This window comes from Megascapheus bottae, chromosome 20 (genome assembly GCF_031878675.1).
Source record: "Megascapheus bottae isolate mThoBot1 chromosome 20, mThoBot2.hap1, whole genome shotgun sequence".
Classification (NCBI taxonomy): Eukaryota; Metazoa; Chordata; class Mammalia; order Rodentia; family Geomyidae; genus Megascapheus; species Megascapheus bottae.
The window spans coordinates 43,212,331-43,238,516 of NC_143528.1; the positions used below are offsets into that span (position 1 = coordinate 43,212,331).

General features: G+C 56.9%; 1 protein-coding gene across 2 annotated transcripts; it reads right to left on the bottom strand.

Moving 5' to 3' along the window:
* Positions 1-2,157: 2,157 nt before the first annotated feature.
* Cln8 (CLN8 transmembrane ER and ERGIC protein) lies at positions 2,158-12,057 on the bottom strand. Of its 2 annotated transcripts, XR_016538955.1 has the most exons (4): positions 11,980-12,057; positions 7,258-7,920; positions 4,979-5,556; positions 2,158-2,461 (listed from the first exon to the last, which is right to left on the bottom strand). XR_016538955.1 is itself a non-coding variant. In XM_090353711.1 (3 exons), exons 2-3 carry the CDS (start codon positions 7,798-7,800, stop codon positions 5,233-5,235), a joined length of 867 nt encoding a protein of 288 aa, XP_090209837.1. In that variant the 5' UTR covers positions 7,801-7,920; positions 11,980-12,057; the 3' UTR covers positions 3,991-5,232. The 2 variants fall into 2 exon arrangements, 1 of the variants encoding a protein (XP_090209837.1); XM_090353711.1 differs by lacking the exon at positions 2,158-2,461 and having other exon boundaries at positions 3,991-5,556.
* Between the last annotated feature and the right edge of the window lie 14,129 nt (positions 12,058-26,186).

Genomic DNA, 26,186 nt, shown 5'->3' on the forward strand with positions numbered 1-26,186 from the left:
TCCTTGGGTCCTCAGTGGACCCACAGGGCTGTCTTCTGACAGGTCACTGCTTGGCCCGGCAGGACACTGCTTTGAGGTGAGCAGAGATCATGTGTCCATTCTCCCATCTAGTAGGCAGGTGTTTCAGGCTAGGCAGAGCAGGCACCGGGACATGACAGACTAGGCGCTGGAACCCTGCCTACTAGAGCTCCCGGAACCCAACTGTCTCAGCAAGGGCCCCATTCTCTCCTGGTCCTGGAAGGCTCTGCGTCCCCTGCATGCTGACAGGTCACTGACCCCGTGAGTTCAAGTGTCCCCTGCACAGCCACACTAACATGTCATTGACCTGAGGGGGTGATGGACAGAACCCCTCTCATCAAAGGATGGTGCCTTCTAAGAGACCTGCTGGAGCTGGTTTAGGCCTTTGTTCTCCTGCCACGAGGCCATCGCAATGGCCATGGGGAAGAGAAGACTGTACCATCCCAATACTGAGCGTCCTGCCACCTTCCTCATGTGTTTCCAGAACTGGGACTCCATTTCAGCACGGAGGACCAGGATACAGAGACATCACCAGGTTACAGGTCAGGTAAGCATGCATCTAGGACAGGACATGCTGCCAGGGGTGTGGCCTAGTGGGACAGTGCTAGCCTAGCATGCACGAAGACCCGGGTTCCACGTGTGGCCCAAAGACTTGGTGCCACATACATAGAAAAAGCCGGAAGTGGTGCTGTGGCTCAAGTGGTAGAGCTCTAGCCTTGAGAAAGCCCAAGGACAGTGCCTAGACCCTGAGTTCAAGCCCCAGGAATGGCAAAAAAAAAAAAAAAAAAAAAAAGACAGGACATGCCTTGTGCTGTTCTCTTACAATGCTGGGGATAAACGTGTGGTTGAGAGCGAGGTAAAGATACAAGGCTTTGCTAGCAGTTAACTCCCACAAGCTTCCAGTCCCAAGCTGTAGAGTGGAAACACAGAGCTGTCGGTGCAAAAACCATGATCGCTGTCATCTGGCACTGCCCCTTTTGAACGATGACCTCTGAGGAGCTGCTGTCGTTGGCCGGGTTCTTGTCCCACACTCTGGGAGTCTGCAGGACCCGGAGGAGCAGAACGGATGGTGCTGAGTTAAATGAAGGCAGTGAAAGTTGGGCACCCGGCGTTTACACACCTAATCCTTGCTACTCAGGAGGCTGAGATCTGAGCATTGTGGGTCAAAGCCAGCCAGAGCATAAAAGTCCCCAAGGAGGCTCTTCAATTAACCATACAAAAAATGGAAGGGGAGCTGTGGCTCAAAGTGATACTGAGCAAAAGCGCTCAGTGACAGCACCAGGACCCAAGGTCAGGATCCACAATGACAAAAGGAAAGACAGAAAGCACGCAATGAACAAGCCAGTGAGGGAGGCAGACATCTTCCACCCACAGACCTGGAGAAAAGGCCTCTGTCCACTGCTGCCTGCCACCCGACCCCTTCATGTGTGCCATGTTTCAGTTTCGAATAAAACATGGGTACAGAGGAAACCTTCTTTACTGAAACAAACGCAATGCTAAGGGAAGTGCCTCCAACAAGGACACAGGCTCTCCTGGACACCTGCTCCCGACTTGTGTGAACTCGGTTAGAACGTGCTCTCACTCCTTCCTTTTGTAGTGCTGAGTTCCAACCCCAGGACCTCATTCATGGTAAGCAATCAGGGTGTGCGAGTCTCCCCGCACACGCGCAGTGCGGTCAGGATGGACACAGAGGACCGGCCCAGACTCGCCCTTGGCTCAGGATCGGTGAGCTGTGGCTGTGTCGCCTGCATGGATGGGAGGGTGACAGGCTGAGGCCTGAGTGGTGGGTCCCAGGCCAGCACAAGCACAAGCCACTGGACCACAGTGTCCCCAAAGCTTCCTACCCAGGCCACTGTTGGGAGCCGGAGTATGGAGTCAGACTGACCCATGAATCTGTATCACTCAGTAAGATAACCACACAAAGATATGAGCTGTCATATATGGCGCCGTGCCTATGAACTTTGAGCTACATTGTCTATATTGTGAATTCCCTGACCTTATCGATTTATTGCTTTATGGCCTTGTCCTGCTTAACTGATCTGAAATTTACCGCTTTGTACAAATGTAACCCCTGACAGTTCCCTGGTTTCAAGAAAGTATGTAAGACTGAATTTAGAAATAAACGGTGCTACAGCCTTCTTGAGCTGTAGACCTCCCGACCCCATCCGTTTGTTTCTTATCTTTTTCTTTTCCAAGTCTTCACCCCCTAAATCAGGAATCCTGCTTCGCTGCTGGCTGGCTCTGGCAGGCCACCTGTTGGCATGTCCCCATCACAGCAGTCATGATCAGAGATGAGCCATGGGCCAGGGGTCTCACAGAGCAAGCCGCTGGTCTTCCAAGGCTCCCTGTTACGGCATCGGATGGCAGGTCTGCTAAGAAATGGAATGTGAAGCCTGAACTCCTGAGTCAGTCTGGTGCAGCCCAGATGAATATCAGCAAATGCCTTTAGAGACGGGAAGATCCAGAGTCACAGCTAGCATTTCTTCCTTTCTTTTTTTTTGTCAGTCGTAAGACTTGAACTCTGGGCCTGGGCACTGTCCCTGAGCTCTTCAGCTCAAAGCTACCACCCTATCCCTTGAGCCACAGTGCCACTTCCTGTTTTCTAGTGCTTAAATGGAGAGAAGAGTCTCACGGACTTTAGTGCCCAGGCTGGCTTTGAACTGTGATCCTCAGATCTCAGCCCAGCCACAGTCTGCATTTCTAAGGCGCAAGGCAGTCCCAGGGGTGGGAATGGAGGTTGGTCTACGTTAAGGTACAGGAACCGACATCACCCAGGTTCTGTGAAGGGTTACTTTATTAGATAGATGCCTGTTCCCTGAAACCACAGCCCCTGGCAGTCCACAGGAAGGGCACTGTGTGGCTCTGGAGGAGCCAACCATCCTAGGAGGGATGCATTTTAAATAGTTTTAAAATGAGTTAACCCAGTCATCTAGATATATTCAATGAAGTTAAAGCACTAGTAATCAAAGCACTAGTAATCAAAATTGCTCTTCAGAAAGTCCGTGACACATCATATGCAGTCAGATGTGATTTTCAGGAGCAACAGTTTCTAGCACATTTTCAAAGGTGCTTCTGGTGAAAACAAACTCTGCTTCAGGTGCCCGAGGTTCCTGCCAGCAATCTCAGCTCCAGGAGCGGCTGCGATCAGAACCACAGCAGTTTGAGGCTAGCCGTCCAGGCAGGAAAAGTCCCCGAGACTCCACCTCCATGGAGAGAGGCTGGAGGTCACGCAGCGCACCTGTGGAGGCCAGCAGTGATGAGAGGACCATGGCAGGGGGGTCACAGCTCAGGCCAACCAAGACCAGACGTATTCAAAGTAATCGCTGAGGAAGTGGCACTGTGGCTCAAGTGCTAGAGCGCTAGCCTTGAGCTGAAGAGCTCAGGGACGGCACCCAGGCCCAGAGTTCAGGCCCCACAGCTGACAAACACAGCAACAAAAATCACTGAAAAGCAGGACTGGAGGCATGGCTCAAGTGGTAGAGTACCAGCCCAGCAAGTGTAAGGCCCCGAGTTCAAATTCCCATAATAAAAACATTTTTGAGTTTTGATTGAACAATTGTGGCAAATAAAAATTCTGTATCTTGGGCCAGGAGTTTGGCCTGGTGGTAGAGTGCTTGCCTAGCATGCGCGAGGACCCAGGTTCGATTCCTTGGTACCACATACATAGAAAAAAGCCAAAGTGGTGCTGAGGCTCAAGTGGTAGAGCTCTAGCCTTGAGAAAGTCCAAGCCCAGGACTGGCAAAAAAAAAAAAAAATATTCTGTATCTGTCAATATGTCTGCTACCCCTATATAGATAGATAGATAGACAGATAGATAGACAGATAGATAGATACAGATATAGATAGATAGATATGACATCTCTATCTCTATCTGTCTGTCTGTCTATCTACCTATCCATCTATCTATCCATCTATCTCCTACCCAGTCCCAGCCTGGAAGGGTGCGTGCCGGGGACCCAGCCCCAGGCAGTGGCTGCATGGAGTTACTGAAAGTCTGTTCCGGAACCACAGGGCCACGTTGAGCGTTGCTGTGTCCAAGGTTACAAGACAGTTCATACAAAGTCTGTGAAATCTAGACAACACCAGCCAAGGATGGGGTCTAGTCTGAGAACGGATGGGTAACTTGATTAAAACAGTTCTAAAACAGGGAGGGTCCAATAATACGGATAAGTACTTCCCTTATTTTGTCAACTCAGCAATGTAATGCCAATTAAAAAATTCTCATTTTAAAATAGATTTCTTGGAAGTGGAGCTGTGATCAAGTGTTAGAACACCAGGCTTGAGCAAAAAAAGAAAACAAAAAACCCTACAGGAAGCCCTCGGGCCCTGCGGTCAAGCCCCAGTATAGCACAAACAGAACAGCACAGCCAGTCCAATAGACTCCTTCACTGCAGGCCAACGGGAGGCTGATGAGTGGGGAGCCGGCCCGGGCTACAGCCGCCGTCTGTCTTTATGCTACTTGCCACTAGGTGGCAGTGCGGCAACTGAGGTCACTATCCACACGTGCCCGGAAATTGTAAAGAGGGTTACTACAACACAAAACACATTTTTTTTTTCCCCCAGTTGTGAGGCTGGATCTCAGTGACTTGCGTTCTTGGTTGGGTGAGTGGTTTGCCCACAGACAGCCCTCCCACCAGGGGCATGCCTCCAGTCCTGCCTTTTCCTACTTAATGAGAGATGGAGGGTCCTGGCTTTTCTGCCTGAGCAGCGTTAGAACCTCAATCCTCACATCTCAGAAGCTGAGTGGCTTGGATTATAGGTACAAGCCACCAGAGTAGGTTCTTCAGCCATTCTTTAGCAGTAAAAAGAAAGTGATTTCTGAGTAAGACACACATAGCATAAACATGTGGACCCTGCCACACCCACGTGGGGCTTCACAAGAAGACCCTTCAAGTATTCAGTACCCCCCTCCCCAGCGGCCAGCCTCAAGCACCCGCCGGCTCAGTTCCTGCACACTCACCTGCCCTGCAGGGCTCCTGCAGGAACATACCACAGCAGTCAAGGAAATTGCCATGGCAAAGATCTGCTCCTAAGGTGAATTCAGGTCTTAATAATACTTTGTGGCTACTTCAGAATCAATGCTAACGCACAGAGTCAGAATGTCACTGTGATTCTCAGTCACTACCCTCATTGGTAAGGAACATCCTGCCTGCTGCGCTCCCCAGAGCCCTGGGCCTCGGTCCTCCGGCACGGAGGTCCGCCAGGTCCCGGGAGCTACAGCCTCTTCTTCCGCTGCACCTGCCCATTGGTCCTTTCTGGAGGGCTGCTCTTCGCCTCTGTCTGTGCAAAGTTCCAGTCCACGGGGTTGAGAAGCTGCTGCGTCTTCTTGTGGGTCCAATAGGGATTGAGGACAAATGTGAGGAGAGCCAGCCCAACAAGGAATAATGCAAAGTGCGGCAGGTACAGGCTGCCGACCAGGCTGTCCCAGTGCCAGAAACACACCCACCACAAGTGGTAGGTGAGGACCATGCGACAGTGGAACAGGTGGATCATCAGCCATTGGTTGAGCTTCCACAGCAGCGTCTCCGACCAGCCGGCCTGGGGACAAGACAGGGGTGGTCAGTGGATGGCCAGCAGCACACAGCCATCCCACCCAGAGCAGGGCCTCAGGCCAGCTGGCCTAGCAGACAAGTGCCACCCCACACTCCAATACCAACCAGAAACAACAGACGTTCTTACCAGGGCTTTGGTCTCCTGGCCTAGTCTGAGAAAGACCACCGGCTACTGCCAGCAAGAGAGATGTCCTGCTTTTGATTTCTGCTTCCTAGAGCAAAATTTAATCCTCTCCCAACCTCTTTCTCCTGAATTTGCACATCCGAGCCAACAGGCTCTCCTCATCTAACACAAAACACACAAGCCCAGCTGCCTCGCCTCAACTTCCAAATCTATACTCTCCATAACCATTCCCTTCATACCTGTGCCTTTCACATCTGCACCTCCCTTACCTGAACCCTCCCTATCTACACCCTCCATACCCACACCTTCTGTATCTCTATCTCCATGCCTCCACCCTCCCACACCCATACCACACCCTCCATGCCTCCACCCTCCCACACCCACACCCTCCTGCCAGTGTTCTATAACATGCTTAATAATACGACATATCTATGAACTGGCTAAACATGTCAGTACTTCAATTTCCAAATAATATACTCTGCAAAGAGGATGATACATCATCCAAGATGGCAAGAACCTATGCAACACAAGCTGGGCACTGGAGGCTCACGCCTGTCATCCTGTCTACTCAGGAGGCTGAGACCTGAGGACCGTGGTCTGAAGCCAGCATGGGCAGGAAAGCCCATGTGGATGTGGCTCTTATCTCCAGTTAACCACCAAAAAAGGAGAAGTGGAGCTGTGAGCATGTGGTAGTACACTAGCCTTGAGAGAAGAAAAAAACAAAGTAGTTCAGGCCTGAGTATAAGCTCCAGGACCGCCACATACACACACAAAAGGCATAACAGAAAGGACTCTTTAACATCAAAGTCATGACTGTGTGCAGGACATTGAGAAAACAGTTCTTTCTTTCAAGTGGTGGACTTGAACTCTGGGCCTGGGCATTGTACAGCACCACTTTCTGTTTTCTGGTGGTTAACTGTAGATGAGTCTCATGGACTTTAGTGCCCAGCCGGCTTTGAACCACAATCTTCAGATCTCAGCCTCCTGAGTAGCTAGGATTGCAGGTGTGCGCCACTGCACCCAGCACTCAGAAAAACATTTCTAACACAAAAGTCTAGACAGATCACGATGCTAGGTGCCAGCCCTCTGGGGAACAGGGAAGGGAACCAGGTAAGTGGGCATGGTCATCTCAGACCTCATCAAAACCCAAAGCACTGGAAACGCATGTGTGGAGTGAGGGAAGGGGTGGCACTGCCCCGAAAGAAATGTTCTCTTTACCTGATTTTTGTAACTGCAAGCCCTCTGCATCACCTTCATAGTGACACAAACTTTAAAAGAATAGACAGCATGTGTGTACATGGTTTACTTCAAAACTTCCTGAGGCGTGTGTGTGTGTGTGTTGCATAGATTAGGTTGTGTTCTCCTATCAGGACACACGGAAGGCAGAATGAAGAACGGACTTTGGTCAGGAGCCCTCCCCACTGGACAATGTGCCTGATGGGCTGCTAGTGGGGGCAGCAGGCTCTGAGGCATGCCAGCCACAGGGGAGAGAGCGGGAACAGAACAAGGACTGTGTCCTGGTCTGCAGCTCTCGAGCCCAGGCACCCCTTCCTGGGCACTCACCTTTAGGAGCATCCAGGAGATGCAGGTGAAGGGGGTGCTCATCTCCAGAAGCAAGGTGGCCATGGCGAGGTAGTGTCCGGCTCTGAGATTGACCACAGAGCCAAGAAATCCAAGGAAAGCAAAGAGGTGATGGACAACCAGGAAGATGTCAAAGGTGCGGAAGCACAGGCTGGACAGGTGAACGGCCACGTTCTCAAAGAAGAAGAAGCCCGTGGCCGTGGTGATGTGAAGCCAACACCAGTTCTGCTGGGCCAGTGCTCTGTCAGCCTGAAGCACAGGGTCCCCCAGCACAGCCCACAGGCCCGAGGCTGTACTCTGCACCCCAAACACGGCACGTGTGGCTGCTAGGTCCCAGAAGACCTTCTCTCGGGCTGCCAGGGAGCGGTAGGTGGCATTCAGAGAAGATGAGAGCTGATGGCAGACCACAAAGACGCCCAGGTAGAAGACGAAGCCTGCAACCACCAGCGTGGAGCGGATCTCCCAGGAGGCGTAGTCCAGGTCGAAGATGCTCTCCTGCGTGGCCCCGCCACTCACAGGCGTCATCTTCCTTCACCGTTCCCCACCGGGCCTGCTGGTCCTGTCCTGGCCACGTCTCCAGCCTGGGACCAACACAGCACCACTGTCAGTGTCTTGTCCTAGCAAACAGTCTCCAGGGTCTTCAAGCTGAGGAAGAAAAGAGAATTCACCTTACATGGCCTCACAGAAGCGGGCACATCTGCCCCAGCAATGCAAGTGCACGACAAATGTTTTTTTCTTTGTACTAACAAAGCGGATAGGTGTGCAAGGAATGGGAAGGGTGAATGAAAGGTGGAGAGGCAAGGTCATGAGCAGGAAGCAGGGAGGGCCAACAGGAACACTCAGGAATTCTAGGAACTTCTTTAACAGAACTCCACAAGTAGGCTGCAGGTTTTTGTGGCAGTCTGTCAGTAGCCATACAATTCACAGAGCCCACAGCATAAAATGCATCTACGTAACCGTTGTGCGTACTTTATGAAGTACTGTGTTTCTAGAATCCAAGACAAAAGCACTTGGTGCTCCGTCATGTAGCCAAGCATGTACATCTCCGAGTCTCTGGCACACCCTTAACTTGGTGCACTACTGGACAGGCCTCTGGCACACTTCATCCACCTCCACATCCTCTTAGTCAGGCCTAATAATGCCTGGCCTGCAGCGGGTGTTGCTAAAGTATTTGCTGTAGGCGGATTCTAAACTGTGCTTGCTCATGTGGTCTAAGTGTCTGTCTGGGCCTACTCTGTGAAACCGTGAGGACCAGAATCTCAAGTTCTCAAGACTCAAAGACATAGCCATCCACGGGGCTCCAGAGTCTGGGGGTTGGCATGGGGCTTCCTGAGTGTATGTGACAGGGGAGCACTGCATGCATGTATGCATACATTACAATTACAGGGGTCTTAACATAAGCTGGTAAGACAAGGCAGGGAGAAACAAAGGAGACAGCAGTGGGCAAGTTCTACTTGTTCTACAAGTTCAGTCCCATATGCAGAGTACCCTCAGGGATGGGTCTTGCCAGCAGCCGGGAATCCCTCCCACACCCCAGGGCACAGCAAGCTCCACTTCTCCAGAGCCTGTGCCTGGGCTCCCTGGTGGTCTCACAGTCAAGGGCAAAACCCAAAAGCCTGTGTACAGATGTGCTGACTCAGGGAAGGAACGGCCACATCCATATTCTCTCGGTCCCAGCATGCTGCTGGCTCTAAGCCTCTGCACTGCTGTGTTTTCAGTTCACACGGAAGTTGTTTCTGATGACAGGGGGTTGCTCTGTCTACAACCTACCCTCATGGAACTCGCCTCCAGAAAGCAAGGCTCCAGTTTCCGTGCCTGTCTCCAGATGCACTGGACTGGCAGGAACACCTGGCCTTCACACACTGTACCTCTGAACCCAAGTTCTAGGTGCAGATCTGCTTCAAAGCCAAGTACAGGGCTGGGAGAAGAGACTGACCCCAGGGTGAGAAACCAGCAGCCTCATTCACAAGCACTGAACAGCGACGGCTGACAAGGCTGCGAGTGCTGAAATGCAGACTTCTCAGAACAGACCCCTGAACTTACAGTCATGAGACCCGTGGCAGTTCCTGTTTTGCCATGACTGCACCAGTGTGCCTGTGGCCAAACAACTCAGCTTGTGTGTGGCTTTGCCTCCATGGGGGTGGGCCCTGACTCTGAAGAGGTCTAGCATGAGAAGAACCTGGCTGTGCAGGAAGGTTCTGCCTCTGTGGGCAGGGAGGGGCTCCAGAGCACCAGAACCAGAGGATCAGGAGCAGCCAGAGGGCCAGACGCCTATAATCCCAGGGATGCACCCGGAAATTAACTATAATAACAGCAACAAGAAAGTGCCAAGCTAAAGTTCTAGTACCAAACAAAGAAGCCCAGATAGTGGTTCTCATGTTGGCTTCAATATATAGGAGCTAGGAAGTTTTCTTCTTAGCCATATTGGGCCCCGGTATCTGTTCCACTGCAGGAGTGAGACATCAGCGCCTACCATGCCCCAGGGACAGTCAACTGGTTTGCTTGTTTATGAGCCAGAATAGTCCAGGTCTCCAGCCTTCCAGCCCTTTACAGAGACAGGCTCAGCCAATAGGAAGCACTGCAGACAGGTTAGTCAGGCATGACGCAGAGGCAGGAGCCTGGGTCATCCTGCTGGCACACCCCAGAGCTGATGAGATACAGAAGCAAAAGATCAGAAGCCAGGACACTTCTCCAGCAGCAGGAGAGGCACAGACCGCATTGACCTGGGGAGGCAGGGATGGGCAGAATTCAAGGGGCCGAGGTGCAAGCACAGCCAGCCACCTAAGTCTCAGCTGGAATATGCTGGGGGCCTGGCCATCCTCTGGGAGTCCTGCGAGGCCCTGGGGGCTGCAGAACAGCTGTGACTCACCCCACATCACCCAGTGGGCACCCACGGAGGCGTGGCTGGGCAGGTTCATCTTCTACAACTCTTTTTTCCATATTTTTATTGTAATTAATAGAAGGGTTGCATTATATTTGCCTGATAGAAGGTGCATCACGTCACACACATTGATACCTTTCTCATGTCTTGGTCCCCATTTCCCTCCCCCCATCCCCACCCTCATCTTATTTCCCCCCTTCCCTATCCAATTTCAAATAACCAAATACAAATATATGCAATAAAGCAGATAAAGTGAGATACTGTAACAATATGAGATAACCAAGGGACAGCTAAAGAGAGGAGAGATAACAGTACATTAAGGACAGCAATCCCTCGTTCTATGGCTCTTGTTTCCTTACCCTGGAGGTCCTTTCAGTTAGCGTGGCACCATCTGGCCTTACGGTCTAGGTTTTGCTCTCTTGCAGATCTCGGCTGGTAGAGCCCACGGTTTCTACTGACTGTGTGTGACACATGAGGGAGCCATGGATCCTATGTTCCCTTACGGTCTAGGTTTTGCTCTCTTGCAGATCTCGGCTGGTACAGCCCACGGTTTCTACTGACTGTGACACACGAGGGAGCCATGGATCCTACGTTCCCTTGAGTCTGGCTCACTTCACTGAACAGGATTTTCTGAGTCTTTCCCTCTCCTAACAAAGGGGGCCGTGTGGTTCTTTCTGTCGGCTTTCCAGGCCTTCCACAACTCCTTCGGGCCTTAGCCGACCACACCTCCCTCCTGGTCCCGGTCCCCAGGCGGCGCGGTGTCCGAGGAGCCCAGCCCAAGGCGGCCCCGCTCACTTGAGCGGCACCCCAGGGCCGGGGCCACCCGGCGGGCCAGCGGGGCCGACCTCGCACGAGCCGCAGGGGGCCCCGGGGCTCTCCGGGTCCACGTGGGTTCCTCCTCCTCCGCCTCCTCCGGGGTCTCCCAAGAGGCGGCCGCCGGCCCTCCGGGAGCCGCCGCGGGCTGCGGGCCTTCTGCGCCCCGACCGGAGGCGGAGTCAGCCCTGCCGCCCTGCCGCCCTGCTGCCCTGCCGCCCCGCCGCCCCGCTGCCCACGGCGTCGGCCGACCCCAGGCTCGCCAGCCCTCCGGAGCCGGCACGGCGCAGACTCCGCACCGACCTCCCCATCCCTCCCGCCCGCTTCTCACCTACCGAGTCCCCCGGGGCCTCCCCCACGGGCCGGCGCCCGGTTCCTCTCCCGGCGGGCGCGGCCGCCCCGCCCCGCCCTCCAGTCCCCCCTCCAGTCCCCCTCCAGTCCCCCTCCGGGCCGCCCCGCCACCTCCGCTCTTCCCGGGGACCCGGCGGGGCGGCCGGCCAGTCTGCCCACCCGGGCCGGGGCGGGGCGGGACGGCGGGCGGCCAGGGCCCCTCGACCTCCCCGGGAAGCTGAAGACGGCACCGCTGTGACCGACGGGGGGGCCGGGACACGCAAACGGATCTACACTGGGGCCCGACCGCCCGTGAGCACGGGGCCGGGACCGGACGGCGCCCGCCCGCCCGGTGCCCCGACTCCATCCCCGCAGCCCCGGCCCCGACCCGGCCCGCACCCCGCAGCCCCGGCCCCGACTCCATCCCCGCAGCCCCGGCCCCGACCCGGCCAGCACCCCGCAGCCCCGGCCCCGACTCCATCCCCGCAGCCCCGGCCCCGACCCGGCCCGCACCCGCAGCCCCGGCCCCGACCCGGCCCGCACCCCGCAGCCCCGGCCCCGACTCCATCCCCGCAGCCCCGGCCCCGACCCGGCCCGCACCCCGCAGCCCCGGCCCCAACCCGGCCCGCACCCCGCAGCCCGGTACCGACCCGGCCCGCACCCCGCAGCCCGGTACTGACCCGGCGAGCACCGTAGCGGCTCAGCGGCGACCCAGGCCCGCGCGTCCGCAGGCCGGCAGGCAGGCAGGCCGGCAGATCCGCAGGCCGGCAGATCGGCAGGCAGAACGGCAGGCAGAACCGCAGGCTGGCAGGACCGCCGGGCCGCCCGCCCCCTCCCCGGCGCCGCCCGCCCTCCTCTCCCACGCCGCGGCGGCGTCGGCGCCTCCCCGCCCCTCGGCGGGCGCAGGCGCACTGCGCACCACGTCGGCGGCGCGGGGGACGCCGGGCCGGGCCGGGCCGGGCCGGGCCGCGGAGGGCGTCGGGCGCGCTCGGGGCGCTCGGTGGTGACCCTGTGCGTCCGCTCGTGGCTGCCTCCCGCCCCGCCTCGCCCCGCCCCGCTCCTCGGTCCGGGCGTCCGGGGTCCGGGCGGGCGGAGGCCGGCTGAGTACCCCGACTTCTCCCCGGGGAGGCCCGGGGGCCGGGCAGCCCGCCCGGGTCAGGGGGGGCGGGGGCGGGGGCCGGGCCTGGCGGCGCCCCGAGGCCTCCCGGAGCGGAGGACCCCCGACGGCTCCCCGGGGCCCTGGCTCCGCCCTCCCGGGCTCCCCCTCCCGGCCTGCCCCCCTCCCGGGCTCCCCCTTCCGGCCTGCCCCCCTCCCGCCACCTCCCCTCCCGGGCTCCCCTCTCCCGGCCCGCCCCCCTCCCGGCCTCCCCCCTCCCGGGCTCCTCTCCCCCCCCACCTCCCCCCTCCAGGCCCCCGAGGCAGGCCCGCACCCCCGCGACCAGCTTCCCCGTGCAGGGGGAGCCGCGGGGGACCTCTCCCCACCCTCCTCCTGAGGACGGATTTGAAGGAGACATTAGCGGCCAGCTGTTAAGAGTTCTCCTCTCCACCGGCCTGTGCGGAGCTTCCGCGGTTTTGATCCTCCGAACCGGCACTTAGAAGCTGGACCCGGGCTAACGAGAAGCCCATGCAGCCATGGGTTCACTGCTGAATTCTGCACACAGGCTGGTGAATCGCTCAGCGAATGTGGGTCTAAACACTGGGGACCCTGTTTCAGACCCTTCAAGGCTGAAGGCACAAAGGGAAGAGGTGACAGAGGCACCTGTCAGCTCGTAAATGTCCCGCCTCTGTTCCTGAAAGATGGCTGGCGGTCCCATCATTGCCCTAAATCTGCAGTCACCTTGAATACCAGGAGCAGCCAGCCTCAGACCATTTCCCCATCTAGGTAATTCATGTCACCGTGGCCCTCAAGCAACAAAGTCGGGCCACTCTGCAAAACCACTGTGGGAGTAAAGGTCAGACCGCACTTAGCACCATACTCCCCTCCACCTCCATTCTTCCTATTATCAGACCGACAGCTCCTGACAGACCCCTGAAGATGGGTTAAAATGCTCTCTTTCCTCCCCTCACCCCTCCCTTCCTTCCCTTCTCTTCTGCTCCTCTTTCTTGTATTTTCCTTTTGTCAGTACCAAGGCTTGCTCTGAATTTGCTTTCTTAAAGCTAAAACTCTGTACCCCTTGAGCCAGCTCTCCAGCCCTGCTACTTGGGGTAGTTAGAGATGGGGTTCGCAGACATTTCTGCTCAGGCTGGCTTCAAACCTGAGCCACACCTGTAAGAGGCAGAGGACAGGAAGGCTGGGTGTCCTGAAGCAAATGGCTGCAGTGCCATTTGTCCAGTGAGTTACAAAAACCCTGGCAAGAACAAAGTAAGAAGTACAAAGGCAGCTTGTTTTCCACATCCAGGCTTGTCCTGCTGGGAGGAGACTGCCCTCATCCGGATGCCTGTTTGCCACTGGTGGGAAAGGGGAGAAGCAGCACATGCAGGGGTTCCCAGCTCCAGGTCAGCCTGCAGCCTGGAGCATCAGCAGTCCAGAGGGGAGAAGCCTGACACCAGGAAGAGGAAACACCTGAACCTACAACCATCAGGGACAGCGCCGGCCCACTGGACTGTCTGCTGCCCTGCATGCACATGTTAGAAGGAAGACAGCTGCAGCTGGGTGGGGAGGCTCACGCCTGTAATCCAGATCTCAGGCTGGGATCTGAGGATCAAGGTTCAAAGCCAGCTGGGCACTAAAAGTCCGTGAGACTCTTATCTCCAATCTCCAATGATCACTAGAAAACCACAAGTAGCGCTAGGGCTCAAGAGGTAGAGCTGAAGAGCCTAGGGACAACACCCAGGCCCAGAGTTCAAGCCCCATGACCCATAAAAAGGAGGACAGCCGGGACTCCGTGACCTAAAAGGTTTTTTTGAGCTCCTTTTTGTTTGCTTTTTTTTTTTTCTATTGCAACAAATCAAACCCAGAGCTTCCATTGTTCAAGCAGTCTACTGAGGCATGCTCTTGGCCTGATACAAAGTAATTTATACATTTATTGTTTTAAGATGAGTTCTTGCTCTGTCACTTAGGCGAGCTTCACACTTGTGAGATCAAGTGAGCCTCAGGCCCTAGACTTCCAATCTTTGGGACAGCATTCCACCTGCAGTCGCGGGCTTTCTCATCTACTCCCGGTTCCACCTCTCAAAACCTGGCTTCTCTGTATCTCTGGAACAGATTCCCATATAGCAGTGACAAGAATCAGACAGGCTCATGGAAGAAATTTAACAGAACCTAGTGTTTAAAAGTGTCAAGAAAATGTTGTGAAGCCCACAAACCTACCAAGTAGCACATAGAGTTAGTATGTTAACTGCCAAACAACAACAATATTAAAAACTTACCTAAGTGTTTTTGTTTCCAAGTTTTCCTACCAGGCACTGCATTCCCTTTAGATTTGAGCATCGGAGCCTGGAACTGTGGAGCACCCGGAGAGAAGCCGTGTGCAGGGCCCAGGCCCCACACTTGTCTCACAGGGAAGGGATGAGGCTCCCTCTCAGTACCCTTGGCCTGGGAACCAGGTCATACATCTCCTGCTGAGTCTTCTCATTCATCATAACAATGATTGAGCAGGACCCAGCTCATAGGATAGGGTTGAGTCACCCAACCTGCAAGGGGCATCCCTGGAGTCTGCCAGGAGCAGGCCCTCTGATGAGGGGTGATTTGGCAATGCCCCACTGGCATAGGAGGCCGCCCCAAGCCTGGTCGGCAGACCAGTTCTTGTGTAAGTTGGACAAGCCAGGGAGAATCAGGCCATCCGGTGTCCAGTGGGAGCTGTGTGGGCAAGCAGCCTTCTCAGGCGCTCTGTCCAGCTATGGAGCACTGCCCTGTCCAGAAAGATTGCCACCCCACCAGAACCAGACCTTCTGTCCTCTCTGCCTTTGTTCTGTCAAAGGATTAAGATTTGGCTTCAAGCCTTTAAAACAAACGAATCCCAGGAAACTTTTTATTCCTGACCCAGGGCTTGAACTCAGGGCCTAGAAGCTATCCCAGAGCTTTCTTCGTTCAAGGATAGTGCTCTACCCTTTGAGCCACAGCTGACCTCCAGGCATTTAGGAACAAGATTCTTCTTTGTGTATTTAGCTGCTGATTTATTTATTTTAGAACATGACAAAATGATTTGTGCATGCTGTTGTAAATATGCTCTCCAAGCACTATTGGCGTCACAATGGTAGACATGAAGTAAAGAATTGTCTCAGCAAAGCAAAATTTCCTTGTGTAACAGCAGCAAGATACCTGGCAAGCAAACACATGGTGCAGGCAGACAGTGCCCTCTCCGTCCCCATTTATCCCTCACACAGCAGGCCCAGATCCTCTGCTCTTATTGGTTGAGCTCAGGTTCACAATCTGCTCCAGATTAGTTTGAGAACTATTAAAATATATTTACACAAAGTGACTTTGAAATAAGATTTACAGTACCCAAGCAATCCTAAAATACATCCAACACCCTTTGCTCCTACTGGAACCATCGGAGGTGTGTCCTAATTCCATCTTGAAAAGAAAGAAACAAGTTTAAAACAAAAGCATACAGTTCAAGAACCCTCCCTTATCCCAAAGCAGTTCCTCTTTTCCTGAACAAGAACCCACCCACCAGGCCAACTCCGGAACTTTTAAACCACACACTTGGATAGAAAAGAGTTTTTCTCTCAAGGTTAAGACACTGATAGAAAACAGTGAGTGTAGGCATAAAACCATTGGGTTTCTAAAGTGTGTTTCGTAAACATCAACTTGCCTGTGTGTTCAGGAGTAGTCAGGGTGCGTGTTTAGGAGTGAGGATCTCAGTGCCTCCACTAAGGAAATCATACTTGGGTTAAAGCTCTGTGTTTAGGGGTATCTCTGTACTACCTGTGGCTTCCATTTGCCGTATTGTGTTCTGCCCCTTCCCTGGCTAGCAGACTTGTGGAGCTAGCCTGGACACTGGACCCACCCAGAGCTCCCGGCCTGTCCGGTTTATCTGGTTTATCGGGTTTCTGCACCTGGGAGGCCACACCTCTCTCTCTTGCCTCTCCCCCTTCTTCCTCACCTCTCCCTTCCCCCAGGAGTTACTGAACCTGAACAAACTGGCCAGGCCAGGCCCGGCCAGCTGGTCCCTGCCCATTCCTTTCGGCAGAAACCTCAGGAAAGCTGTGTATTGTGCGGTCTGGTGTCCTGTGCCATCATGTGCTGGGCCGGTGCAGTGTCTTTTTCCAGGTGATCATGTCACCAGATGCAGGTGAAAGCTTGTGAACTTTCCCTTTAAACAAAGGGACTCTTACCTTAGGGTTCTTGACTTTTGTAGAATAGGAATTTCTGGACCAGTCACAGAGGTAAGAAAACTTGACAGAGCTTTATTGAGTAAGCCTGCAGGCAGACAAATGGACAAGCAACAAAGCAGAGACCCACAGGTCCTTGCATCAGAGATATTTAGGTGGTAAAGTGAAGAGCTGTAGCTAAAAATGAAGAGCCGAAGCTGAGAAGTTATAGCTAGTCCAAATCCATCTTGTTAGAACTACCTCCGTCTTGCAGACAGCTGGGAGATAATTTCCCCCAAACCCTTCTCAGAAAGATTGCAAAGTGCCAGAAGCTATTCCCTGGGAGACTTCTTGGAGACACCTGGAATTTGTCCCCAGTCAAAAGCTGTGCTTCACAACTGTTTACAGGTAATAAAGCAGACAAGGGGTTAAGGAGTCCATCAATGTAAGGGTTAGTTAACCATAATATTGTGAAAATGGAAATTCCCCAGACTTGTTTGTTCTGTACTATAAAAACTGCTGCTTCTGTGCTCGGGGCCTCAAGCATCTCTGACTTTTGGGCGGGGAGCTCTCTAGACCTCTACAGGAAGACTCTGAGCCACCGGGACGGTCCATCCCCATCGCCTCCTGAGGCCCCACCTGCAAACACCCCTCCCCTCCATCAGGCCCCTCCTCCCCCAAGCCTCCAGACCCTTCACGAAGCCTCACCCACAGACTCCATCACCTCCCCTCCCTCCACAAAGCCTCACCCGCAGACTCCATCACCTGCCCTCCCTCCACAAAGCCTCCCCTGCAGACTCCATCACCTCCCCTCCCCACAAAGCCTCCCCTGCAGACTCCACCACCTCCCCTCCCTCCACAAAGCCTCACCCACAGACTCCATCACCTCCCCTCCCTCCACAAAGCCTCCCCCGCAGACTCCACCACCTCCCCTCCCTCCACAAAGCCTCACCCACAGACTCCATCACCTCCCCTCCCCACAAAGCCTCCCCCGCAGACTCCATCACCTCCCCTCCCTCCACAAAGCCTCCCCCGCAGACTCCATCACCTCCCCTCCCTCCACAAAGCCTCCCCTGCAGACTCCATCACCTCCCCTCCCTCCACAAAGCCTCCCCTGCAGACTCCATCACCTCCCCTCCCTCCACAAAGCCTCCCCTGCAGACTCCATCACCTCCTCTCCCTCCACAAAGCCTCACCCACAGACTCCATCACCTCCCCTCCCCACAAAGCCTCCCCCGCAGACTCCATCACCTCCCCTCCCTCCACAAAGCCTCCCCCGCAGACTCCATCACCTCCCCTCCCTCCACAAAGCCTCACCCGCAGACTCCATCACCTCCCCTCCCTCCACAAAGCCTCCCCCGCAGACTCCATCACCTCCCCTCCCCACAAAGCCTCCCCTGCAGACTCCATCACCTCCCCTCCCCACAAAGCCTCCCCCGCAGACTCCATCACCTCCCCTCCCTCCACAAAGCCTCACCCGCAGACTCCATCACCTCCCCTCCCTCCACAAAGCCTCCCCCGCAGACTCCACCACCTCCCCTCCCTCCACAAAGCCTCCCCCGCAGACTCCATCACCTCCCCTCCCTCCACAAAGCCTCCCCCGCAGACTCCATCACCTCCCCTCCCTCCACAAAGCCTCCCCCGCAGACTCCATCACCTCCCCTCCCTCCACAAAGCCTCCCCCGCAGACTCCATCACCTCCCCTCCCTCCACAAAGCCTCCCCCGCAGACTCCACCACCTCCCCTCCCTCCACAAAGCCTCCCCCGCAGACTCCACCACCTCCCCTCCCTCCACAAAGCCTCCCCCGCAGACTCCATCACCTCCCCTCCCTCCACAAAGCCTCCCCCGCAGACTCCATCACCTCCCCTCCCCACAAAGCCTCCCCCGCAGACTCCACGGCCTTGGTGTGAGGACTTCCACTCACGTTTGGGAGACATGAGTGTTCAGACTTGGCATGCGTGCCGCACTATGCCAAGGACGCCCCTGCTGTAACCATAGCGCGCGTTGGTGCCGGGTCCCCAAGGCCCTGGCAGGGGTTCATCGTCCATAAAGCCTTCCTGGTCTTGGCTCTGCAGAGGGTTTAACAAGCGGATGGTGAGGGGGGTCGAGGAGGTGAGGGAGGTGAGGAGGTGAGGTAGGTGAGGAGAGGTGAGAAGAGGTGAGGAGGTGAGGAGATGAGGGAGGTGAGGAGGTGAGGAGATGAGGGAGGTGAGGAGATGAGGGAGGTGAGGAGATGAGGGAAATGAGGAGATGAGGAGGTGAGGTGATGAGGAGGTGAGGAGATGAGGAGGTGAGGAGATGAGAAGGTGAGGAGGTGAGGAGATGAGGACGTGAGAAGGTGAGGAGGTGAGGAGATGAGGGAGGTGAGGAGATGAGGGAAATGAGGAGATGAGGATGTGAGGAGATGAGGAGGTGAGGTGATGAGGAGGTGAGGAGATGAGGAGGTGAGGAGATGAGAAGGTGAGGAGGTGAGGAGATGAGGATGTGAGAAGGTGAGGAGGTGAGGAGATGAGGGAGGTGAGGAGATGAGGAGGTGAGGAGCTGAGGAGATGAGGAGGTGAGGAGATGAGGAGATGAGGAGATGAGGAGGTGAGGATGTGAGGAGATGAGGAGGTGAGGAGGTGAGGAGGTGAGGAGATGAGGGAGGTGAGGAGATGAGGAGGTGAGGAGCTGAGGAGATGAGGATGTGAGGAGATGAGGATGTGAGGATGTGAGGATGTGAGGATGTGAGGACGTGAGGAGGTGAGGAGGTGAGGAAGTGAGGGAGGTGAGGAGGTGAGGAAGTGAGGGAGGTGAGGAAGTGAGGGAGGTGAGGAAGTGAGGTGAGGAAGTGAGAGAGGTGAGGGAGGTGAGGAGGGGAGGAAGTGAGGAGGTGAGGAAGTGAGGAGGGGAGGAAGTGAGGGAGGTGAGGAGGGGAGGAAGTGAGGGAGGGGAGGAAGTGAGGAGGTGAGGAGGTGAGGAAGTGAGGGAGGTGAGGAGGGGAGGAAGTGAGGGAGGGGAGGAAGTGAGGAGGTGAGGAAGTGAGGGAGGGAGGAAGTGAGGGAGGTGAGGAAGTGAGGGAGGTGAGGAGGTGAGGAGGTGAGGAGGTGAGGGAGGTGAGGAGATGAGGGAGGTGAGGAGATGAGGCGGTGAGGAGGTGAGGAGGTGAGGAGGTGAGGAGGTGAGGGAGGTGAGGAGATGAGGGAGGTGAGGAGATGAGGCGGTGAGGAGGTGAGGAGGTGAGGAGGTGAGGAGGTGAGGAGGTGAGGGAGGTGAGGAGATGAGGGAGGTGAGGAGATGAGGAGGTGAGGAGGTGAGGAGGTGAGGAGATGAAGGAGGTGAGGAGGTGAGGAGGTGAGGAGATGAGGGAGTTGAGGAGATGAGGATGTGAGGAGATGAGGACGTGAGGAGGTGAGGAGATGAGGGAGGTGAGGAGATGAGGATGTGAGGAGATGAGGACGTGAGGAGGTGAGGAGATGAGGAGGTGAGGAAGTGAGGAGGTGAGGAAGTGAGGGAGGTGAGGAGGGGAGGGAGGGGAGGAAGTGAGGAGGTGAGGAAGTGAGGAGGTGAGGAAGTGAGGAGGTGAGGGAGGGGAGGAGGTGAGGAAGTGAGGGAGGTGAGGAGGGGAGGAAGTGAGGGAGGGGAGGAAGTGAGGAGGTGAGGAAGTGAGGAGGTGAGGAGGTGAGGAAGTGAGGAGGTGAGGAAGTGAGGGAGGGAGGAAGTGAGGGAGGTGAGGAAGTGAGGGAGGTGAGGAGGTGAGGAGGTGAGGAGGTGAGGAGGTGAGGAGGTGAGGGAGGTGAGGAGATGAGGGAGGTGAGGAGGTGAGGAGGTGAGGAGGTGAGGAAGTGAGGGAGGTGAGGAGATGAGGAGGTGAGGAGGTGAGGAGGTGAGGAGATGAGGAGGTGAGGAGGTGAGGAGGTGAGGAGGTGAGGAGATGAAGGAGGTGAGGAGGTGAGGAGGTGAGGAGATGAGGAGGTGAGGAGGTGAGGGAGGTGAGGAGATGAGGGAGGTGAGGAGATGAGGAGGTGAGGAGGTGAGGAGGTGAGGAGGTGAGGAGATGAAGGAGGTGAGGAGGTGAGGAGATGAGGGAGTTGAGGAGATGAGGATGTGAGGAGATGAGGACGTGAGGAGGTGAGGAGATGAGGGAGGTGAGGAGATGAGGATGTGAGGAGATGAGGACATGAGGAGGTGAGGAGATGAGGAGGTGAGGAAGTGAGGACGTGAGGAAGTGAGGGAGGTGAGGAGGGGAGGGAGGTGAGGAAGTGAGGAGGTGAGGATGTGAGGGAGGTGAGGAGTGAGGAGGTGAGGAAGTGAGGGAGGTGAGGAGGGGAGGAAGTGAGGGAGGTGAGGAAGTGAGGAGGTGAGGAAGTGAGGGAGGGGAGGAGGGGAGGAAGTGAGGGAGGTGAGGAAGTGAGGAGGTGAGGAAGTGAGGGAGGGGAAGAGGTGAGGAAGTGAGGGAGGTGAGGAAGTGAGGAGGTGAGGAAGTGAGGAGGTGAGGGAGGGGAGGAGGGGAGGAAGTGAGAGAGGTGAGGGAGGTGAGGAGGTGAGGAAGTGAGGGAGGGGAGGAAGTGAGGAGGTGAGGGAGGTGAGGAGGTGAGGAAGTGAGGAGGTGAGGAAGTGAGGGAGGGGAGGAGGTGAGGGAGCTGAGGGAGGTTAGGAGGTGAGGGAGGTTAGGAGGGGAGGGAGGTGAGGAGGGGAGGGAGGGGAGGAGGTGAAGGAGGTGAGGAGGTGAGGGAGCTGAGGGAGGTGGGGAGGTGAGGGAGGTTAGGAGGGGAGGGAGGTAAGGAGGGGAGGGAGGGGAGGAGGGGAGGGAGGTGAGGGAGGTGAGGAGGTGAGGGAGGTGAGGAGGTGAGGAGCTGAGGGAGGTTAGGAGTTGAGGGAGGTGAGGATAGGAGGGAGGGGAGGAGCGGAGGGAGGTGAGGAGGTGAGGGAGGTGAGGAGCTGAGGGAGGTGAGGAGCTGAGGGAGGTTAGGAGGGGAGGGAGAGGAGGAGGTGAACAGGCTCCATGGTGTTCACTGCTGTCCCTCCCACCACAGTAGCCAAGAGGCATCTGGTGAGGGTGAGGGTGAGGATGAGGTGAGGGTGTGAGCCTGTTCCTGAGTGAGGGTGAGGTAAGGGTGTGAGCCTGTTCCTGGGTGAGGATGAGGTGAGGGTGTGAGCCTGTTCCTGAGTGAGGGTGAGGTGAGGGTGTGAGCCTGTTCCTGAGTGAGGGTGAGGTGAGGGTGTGAGCCTGTTCCTGGGTGAGGGTGAGGTGATGGTGTGAGCCTGTTCCTGGGTGAGGATGAGGTGAGGGTGTGAGCCTGTTCCTGAGTGAGGGTGAGGTGAGGGTGTGAGCCTGTTCCTGGGTGAGGGTGAGGTCAGGGTGTGAGCCTGTTCCTGGGTGAGGGTGAGGTGAGGGTGTGAGCCTGTTCCTGAGTGAGGGTGAGGTGAGGGTGTGAGCCTGTTCCTGGGTGAGGATGAGGTGAGGGTGTGAGCCTGTTCCTGGGTGAGGGTGAGGTGAGGGTGTGAGCCTGTTCCTGGGTGAGGATGAGGTGAGGGTGTGAGCCTGTTCCTGGGTGACGGTGAGGTGAGGGTGTGAGCCTGTTCCTGGGTGAGGGTGAGGTGAGGGTGTGAGCCTGTTCCTGGGTGAGGGTGAGGTGAGGGTGTGAGCCTGTTCCTGGGTGAGGGTGAGGTGAGGGTGTGAGCCTGTTCCTGGGTGAGGGTGAGGTGAGGGTGTGAGCCTGTTCCTGGGTGAGGGTGAGGTGAAGGTGTGAGCCTGTTCCTGGGTGAGGGTGAGGTGAGGGGGTGAGCCTGTTCCTGGGTGAGGGTGAGGTGAGGGTGTGAGCCTGTTCCTGGGTGAGGGTGAGGTGAGGGTGTGAGCCTGTTCCTGGGTGAGGGTGAGGTGAGGGTGTGAGCCTGTTCCTGGGTGAGGGTGAGGTGAGGGTGTGAGCCTGTTCCTGGGTGAGGGTGAGGTGAGGGTGTGAGCCTGTTCCTGGGTGAGGGTGAGGTGAGGGTGTGAGCCTGTTCCTGGGTGAGGGTGAGGTGAGGGTGTGAGCCTGTTCCTGGGTGAGGGTGAGGTGAGGGTGTGAGCCTGTTCCTGGGTGAGGGTGAGGTGAGGGTGTGAGCCTGTTCCTGGGTGAGGGTGAGGTGAGGGTGTGAGCCTGTTCCTGGGTGAGGGTGAGGTGAGGGTGTGAGCCTGTTCCTGGGTGAGGGTGAGGTGAGGGTGTGAGCCTGTTCCTGGGTGAGGGTGAGGTGAGGGTGTGAGCCTGTTCCTGGGTGAGGATGAGGTGAGGGTGTGAGCCTGTTCCTGGGTGAGGGTGAGGTGAGGGTGTGAGCCTGTTCCTGAGTGAGGGTGAGGTGAGGGTGTGAGCCTGTTCCTGGGTGAGGGTGAGGTGAGGGTGTGAGCCTGTACCTGGGTGAGGATGAGGTGAGGGTGTGAGCCTGTTCCTGGGTGAGGATGAGGTGAGGGTGTGAGCCTGTACCTGGGTGAGGATGAGGTGAGGGTGTGAGCCTGTTCCTGGGTGAGGGTGAGGTGAGGGTGTGAGCCTGTTCCTGGGTGAGGGTGAGGTGAGGGTGTGAGCCTGTTCCTGAGTGAGGGTGAGGTGAGGGTGTGAGCCTGTTCCTGGGTGAGGATGAGGTGAGGGTGTGAGCCTGTTCCTGGGTGAGGGTGAGGTGAGGGTGTGAGCCTGTTCCTGGGTGAGGGTGAGGTGAGGGTGTGAGCCTGTTCCTGGGTGAGGGTGAGGTGAGGGTGTGAGCCTGTTCCTGGGTGAGGGTGAGGTGAGGGTGTGAGCCTGTTCCTGAGTGAGGGTGAGGTGAAGTGTGAGCCTGTTCCTGGGTGAGGGTGAGGTGAGGGTGTGAGCCTGTACCTGGGTGAGGATGAGGTGAGGGTGTGAGCCTGTTCCTGGGTGAGGGTGAGGTGAGGGTGTGAGCCTGTTCCTGAGTGAGGGTGAGGTGAGGGTGTGAGCCTGTTCCTGGGTGAGGGTGAGGTGAGGGTGTGAGCCTGTTCCTGGGTGAGGGTGAGGTGAGGGTGTGAGCCTGTTCCTGAGTGAGGGTGAGGTGATGGTGTGAGCCTGTTCCTGAGTGAGGGTGAGGTGAGGGTGTGAGCCTGTTCCTGGGTGAGGGTGAGGTGAGGGTGTGAGCCTGTTCCTGGGTGAGGGTGAGGTGAGGGTGTGAGCCTGTTCCTGGGTGAGGGTGAGGTGAGGGTGTGAGCCTGTACCTGGGTGAGGGTGAGGTGAGGGTGTGAGCCTGTTCCTGGGTGAGGGTGAGGTGAGGGTGTGAGCCTGTTCCTGGGTGAGGGTGAGGTGAGGGTGTGAGCCTGTTCCTGGGTGAGGGTGAGGTGAGGGTGTGAGCCTGTTCCTGGGTGAGGGTGAGGTGAGGGTGTGAGCCTGTTCCTGGGTGAGGGTGAGGTGAGGGTGTGAGCCTGTTCCTGGGTGAGGGTGAGGTGAGGGTGTGAGCCTGTTCCTGGGTGAGGGTGAGGTGAGGGTGTGAGCCTGTTCCTGGGTGAGGGTGAGGTGAGGGTGTGAGCCTGTTCCTGGGTGAGGGTGAGGTGAGGGTGTGAGCCTGTTCCTGGGTGAGGGTGAGGTGAGGGTGTGAGCCTGTTCCTGGGTGAGGGTGAGGTGAGGGTGTGAGCCTGTTCCTGGGTGAGGGTGAGGTGAGGGTGTGAGCCTGTTCCTGGGTGAGGGTGAGGTGAGGGTGTGAGCCTGTTCCTGGGTGAGGGTGAGGTGAGGGTGTGAGCCTGTTCCTGGGTGAGGGTGAGGTGAGGGGGTGAGCCTGTTCCTGAGTGAGGGTGAGGTGAGGGTGTGAGCCTGTTCCTGGGTGAGGGTGAGGTGAGGGTGTGAGCCTGTTCCTGGGTGAGGATGAGGTGAGGGTGTGAGCCTGTTCCTGGGTGAGGATGAGGTGAGGGTGTGAGCCTGTTCCTGGGTGAGGGTGAGGTGATGGTGTGAGCCTGTTCCTGAGTGAGGGTGAGGTGAGGGTGTGAGCCTGTTCCTGGGTGAGGATGAGGTGAGGGTGTGAGCCTGTTCCTGAGTGAGGGTGAGGTGAGGGTGTGAGCCTGTTCCTGAGTGAGGGTGAGGTGAGGGTGTGAGCCTGTTCCTGGGTGAGGGTGAGGTGAGGGTGTGAGCCTGTACCTGGGTGACGATGAGGTGAGGGTGTGAGCCTGTTCCTGGGTGAGGATGAGGTGAGGGTGTGAGCCTGTTCCTGGGTGAGGATGAGGTGAGGGTGTGAGCCTGTTCCTGGGTGAGGGTGAGGTGAGGGTGTGAGCCTGTTCCTGGGTGAGGATGAGGTGAGGGTGTGAGCCTGTTCCTGGGTGAGGGTGAGGTGAGGGTGTGAGCCTGTTCCTGAGTGAGGGTGAGGTGATGGTGTGAGCCTGTTCCTGAGTGAGGGTGAGGTGAGGGTGTGAGCCTGTTCCTGGGTGAGGATGAGGTGAGGGTGTGAGCCTGTTCCTGAGTGAGGGTGAGGTGAAGGTGTGAGCCTGTTCCTGAGTGAGGGTGAGGTGAGGGTGTGAGCCTGTTCCTGGGTGAGGATGAGGTGAGGGTGTGAGCCTGTTCCTGGGTGAGGATGAGGTGAGGGTGTGAGCCTGTTCCTGAGTGAGGGTGAGGTGATGGTGTGAGCCTGTTCCTGGGTGAGGGTGAGGTGAGGGTGTGAGCCTGTTCCTGGGTGAGGGTGAGGTGAGGGTGTGAGCCTGTTCCTGGGTGAGGGTGAGGTGAAGGTGTGAGCCTGTTCCTGGGTGAGGGTGAGGTGAGGGTGTGAGCCTGTACCTGGGTGAGGATGAGGTGAGGGTGTGAGCCTGTTCCTGGGTGAGGGTGAGGTGAGGGTGTGAGCCTGTTCCTGAGTGAGGGTGAGGTGAGGGTGTGAGCCTGTTCCTGGGTGAGGATGAGGTGAGGGTGTGAGCCTGTTCCTGGGTGAGGGTGAGGTGAGGGTGTGAGCCTGTTCCTGAGTGAGGGTGAGGTGATGGTGTGAGCCTGTTCCTGAGTGAGGGTGAGGTGAGGGTGTGAGCCTGTTCCTGGGTGAGGATGAGGTGAGGGTGTGAGCCTGTTCCTGAGTGAGGGTGAGGTGAAGGTGTGAGCCTGTTCCTGGGTGAGGGTGAGGTGAGGGTGTGAGCCTGTACCTGGGTGAGGGTGAGGTGAGGGTGTGAGCCTGTTCCTGAGTGAGGGTGAGGTGAGGGTGTGAGCCTGTTCCTGAGTGAGGGTGAGGTGAGGGTGTGAGCCTGTTCCTGGGTGAGGGTGAGGTGAGGGTGTGAGCCTGTTCCTGGGTGAGGGTGAGGTGAGGGTGTGAGCCTGTTCCTGGGTGAGGGTGAGGTGAGGGTGTGAGCCTGTTCCTGGGTGAGGGTGAGGTGAGGGTGTGAGCCTGTTCCTGGGTGAGGGTGAGGTGAGGGTGTGAGCCTGTTCCTGGGTGAGGGTGAGGTGAGGGTGTGAGCCTGTTCCTGGGTGAGGGTGAGGTGAGGGTGTGAGCCTGTTCCTGGGTGAGGGTGAGGTGAGGGTGTGAGCCTGTTCCTGGGTGAGGGTGAGGTGAGGGTGTGAGCCTGTTCCTGGGTGAGGGTGAGGTGAGGGTGTGAGCCTGTTCCTGGGTGAGGGTGAGGTGAGGGTGTGAGCCTGTTCCTGAGTGAGGGTGAGGTGAGGGTGTGAGCCTGTTCCTGGGTGAGGGTGAGGTGAGGGTGTGAGCCTGTTCCTGGGT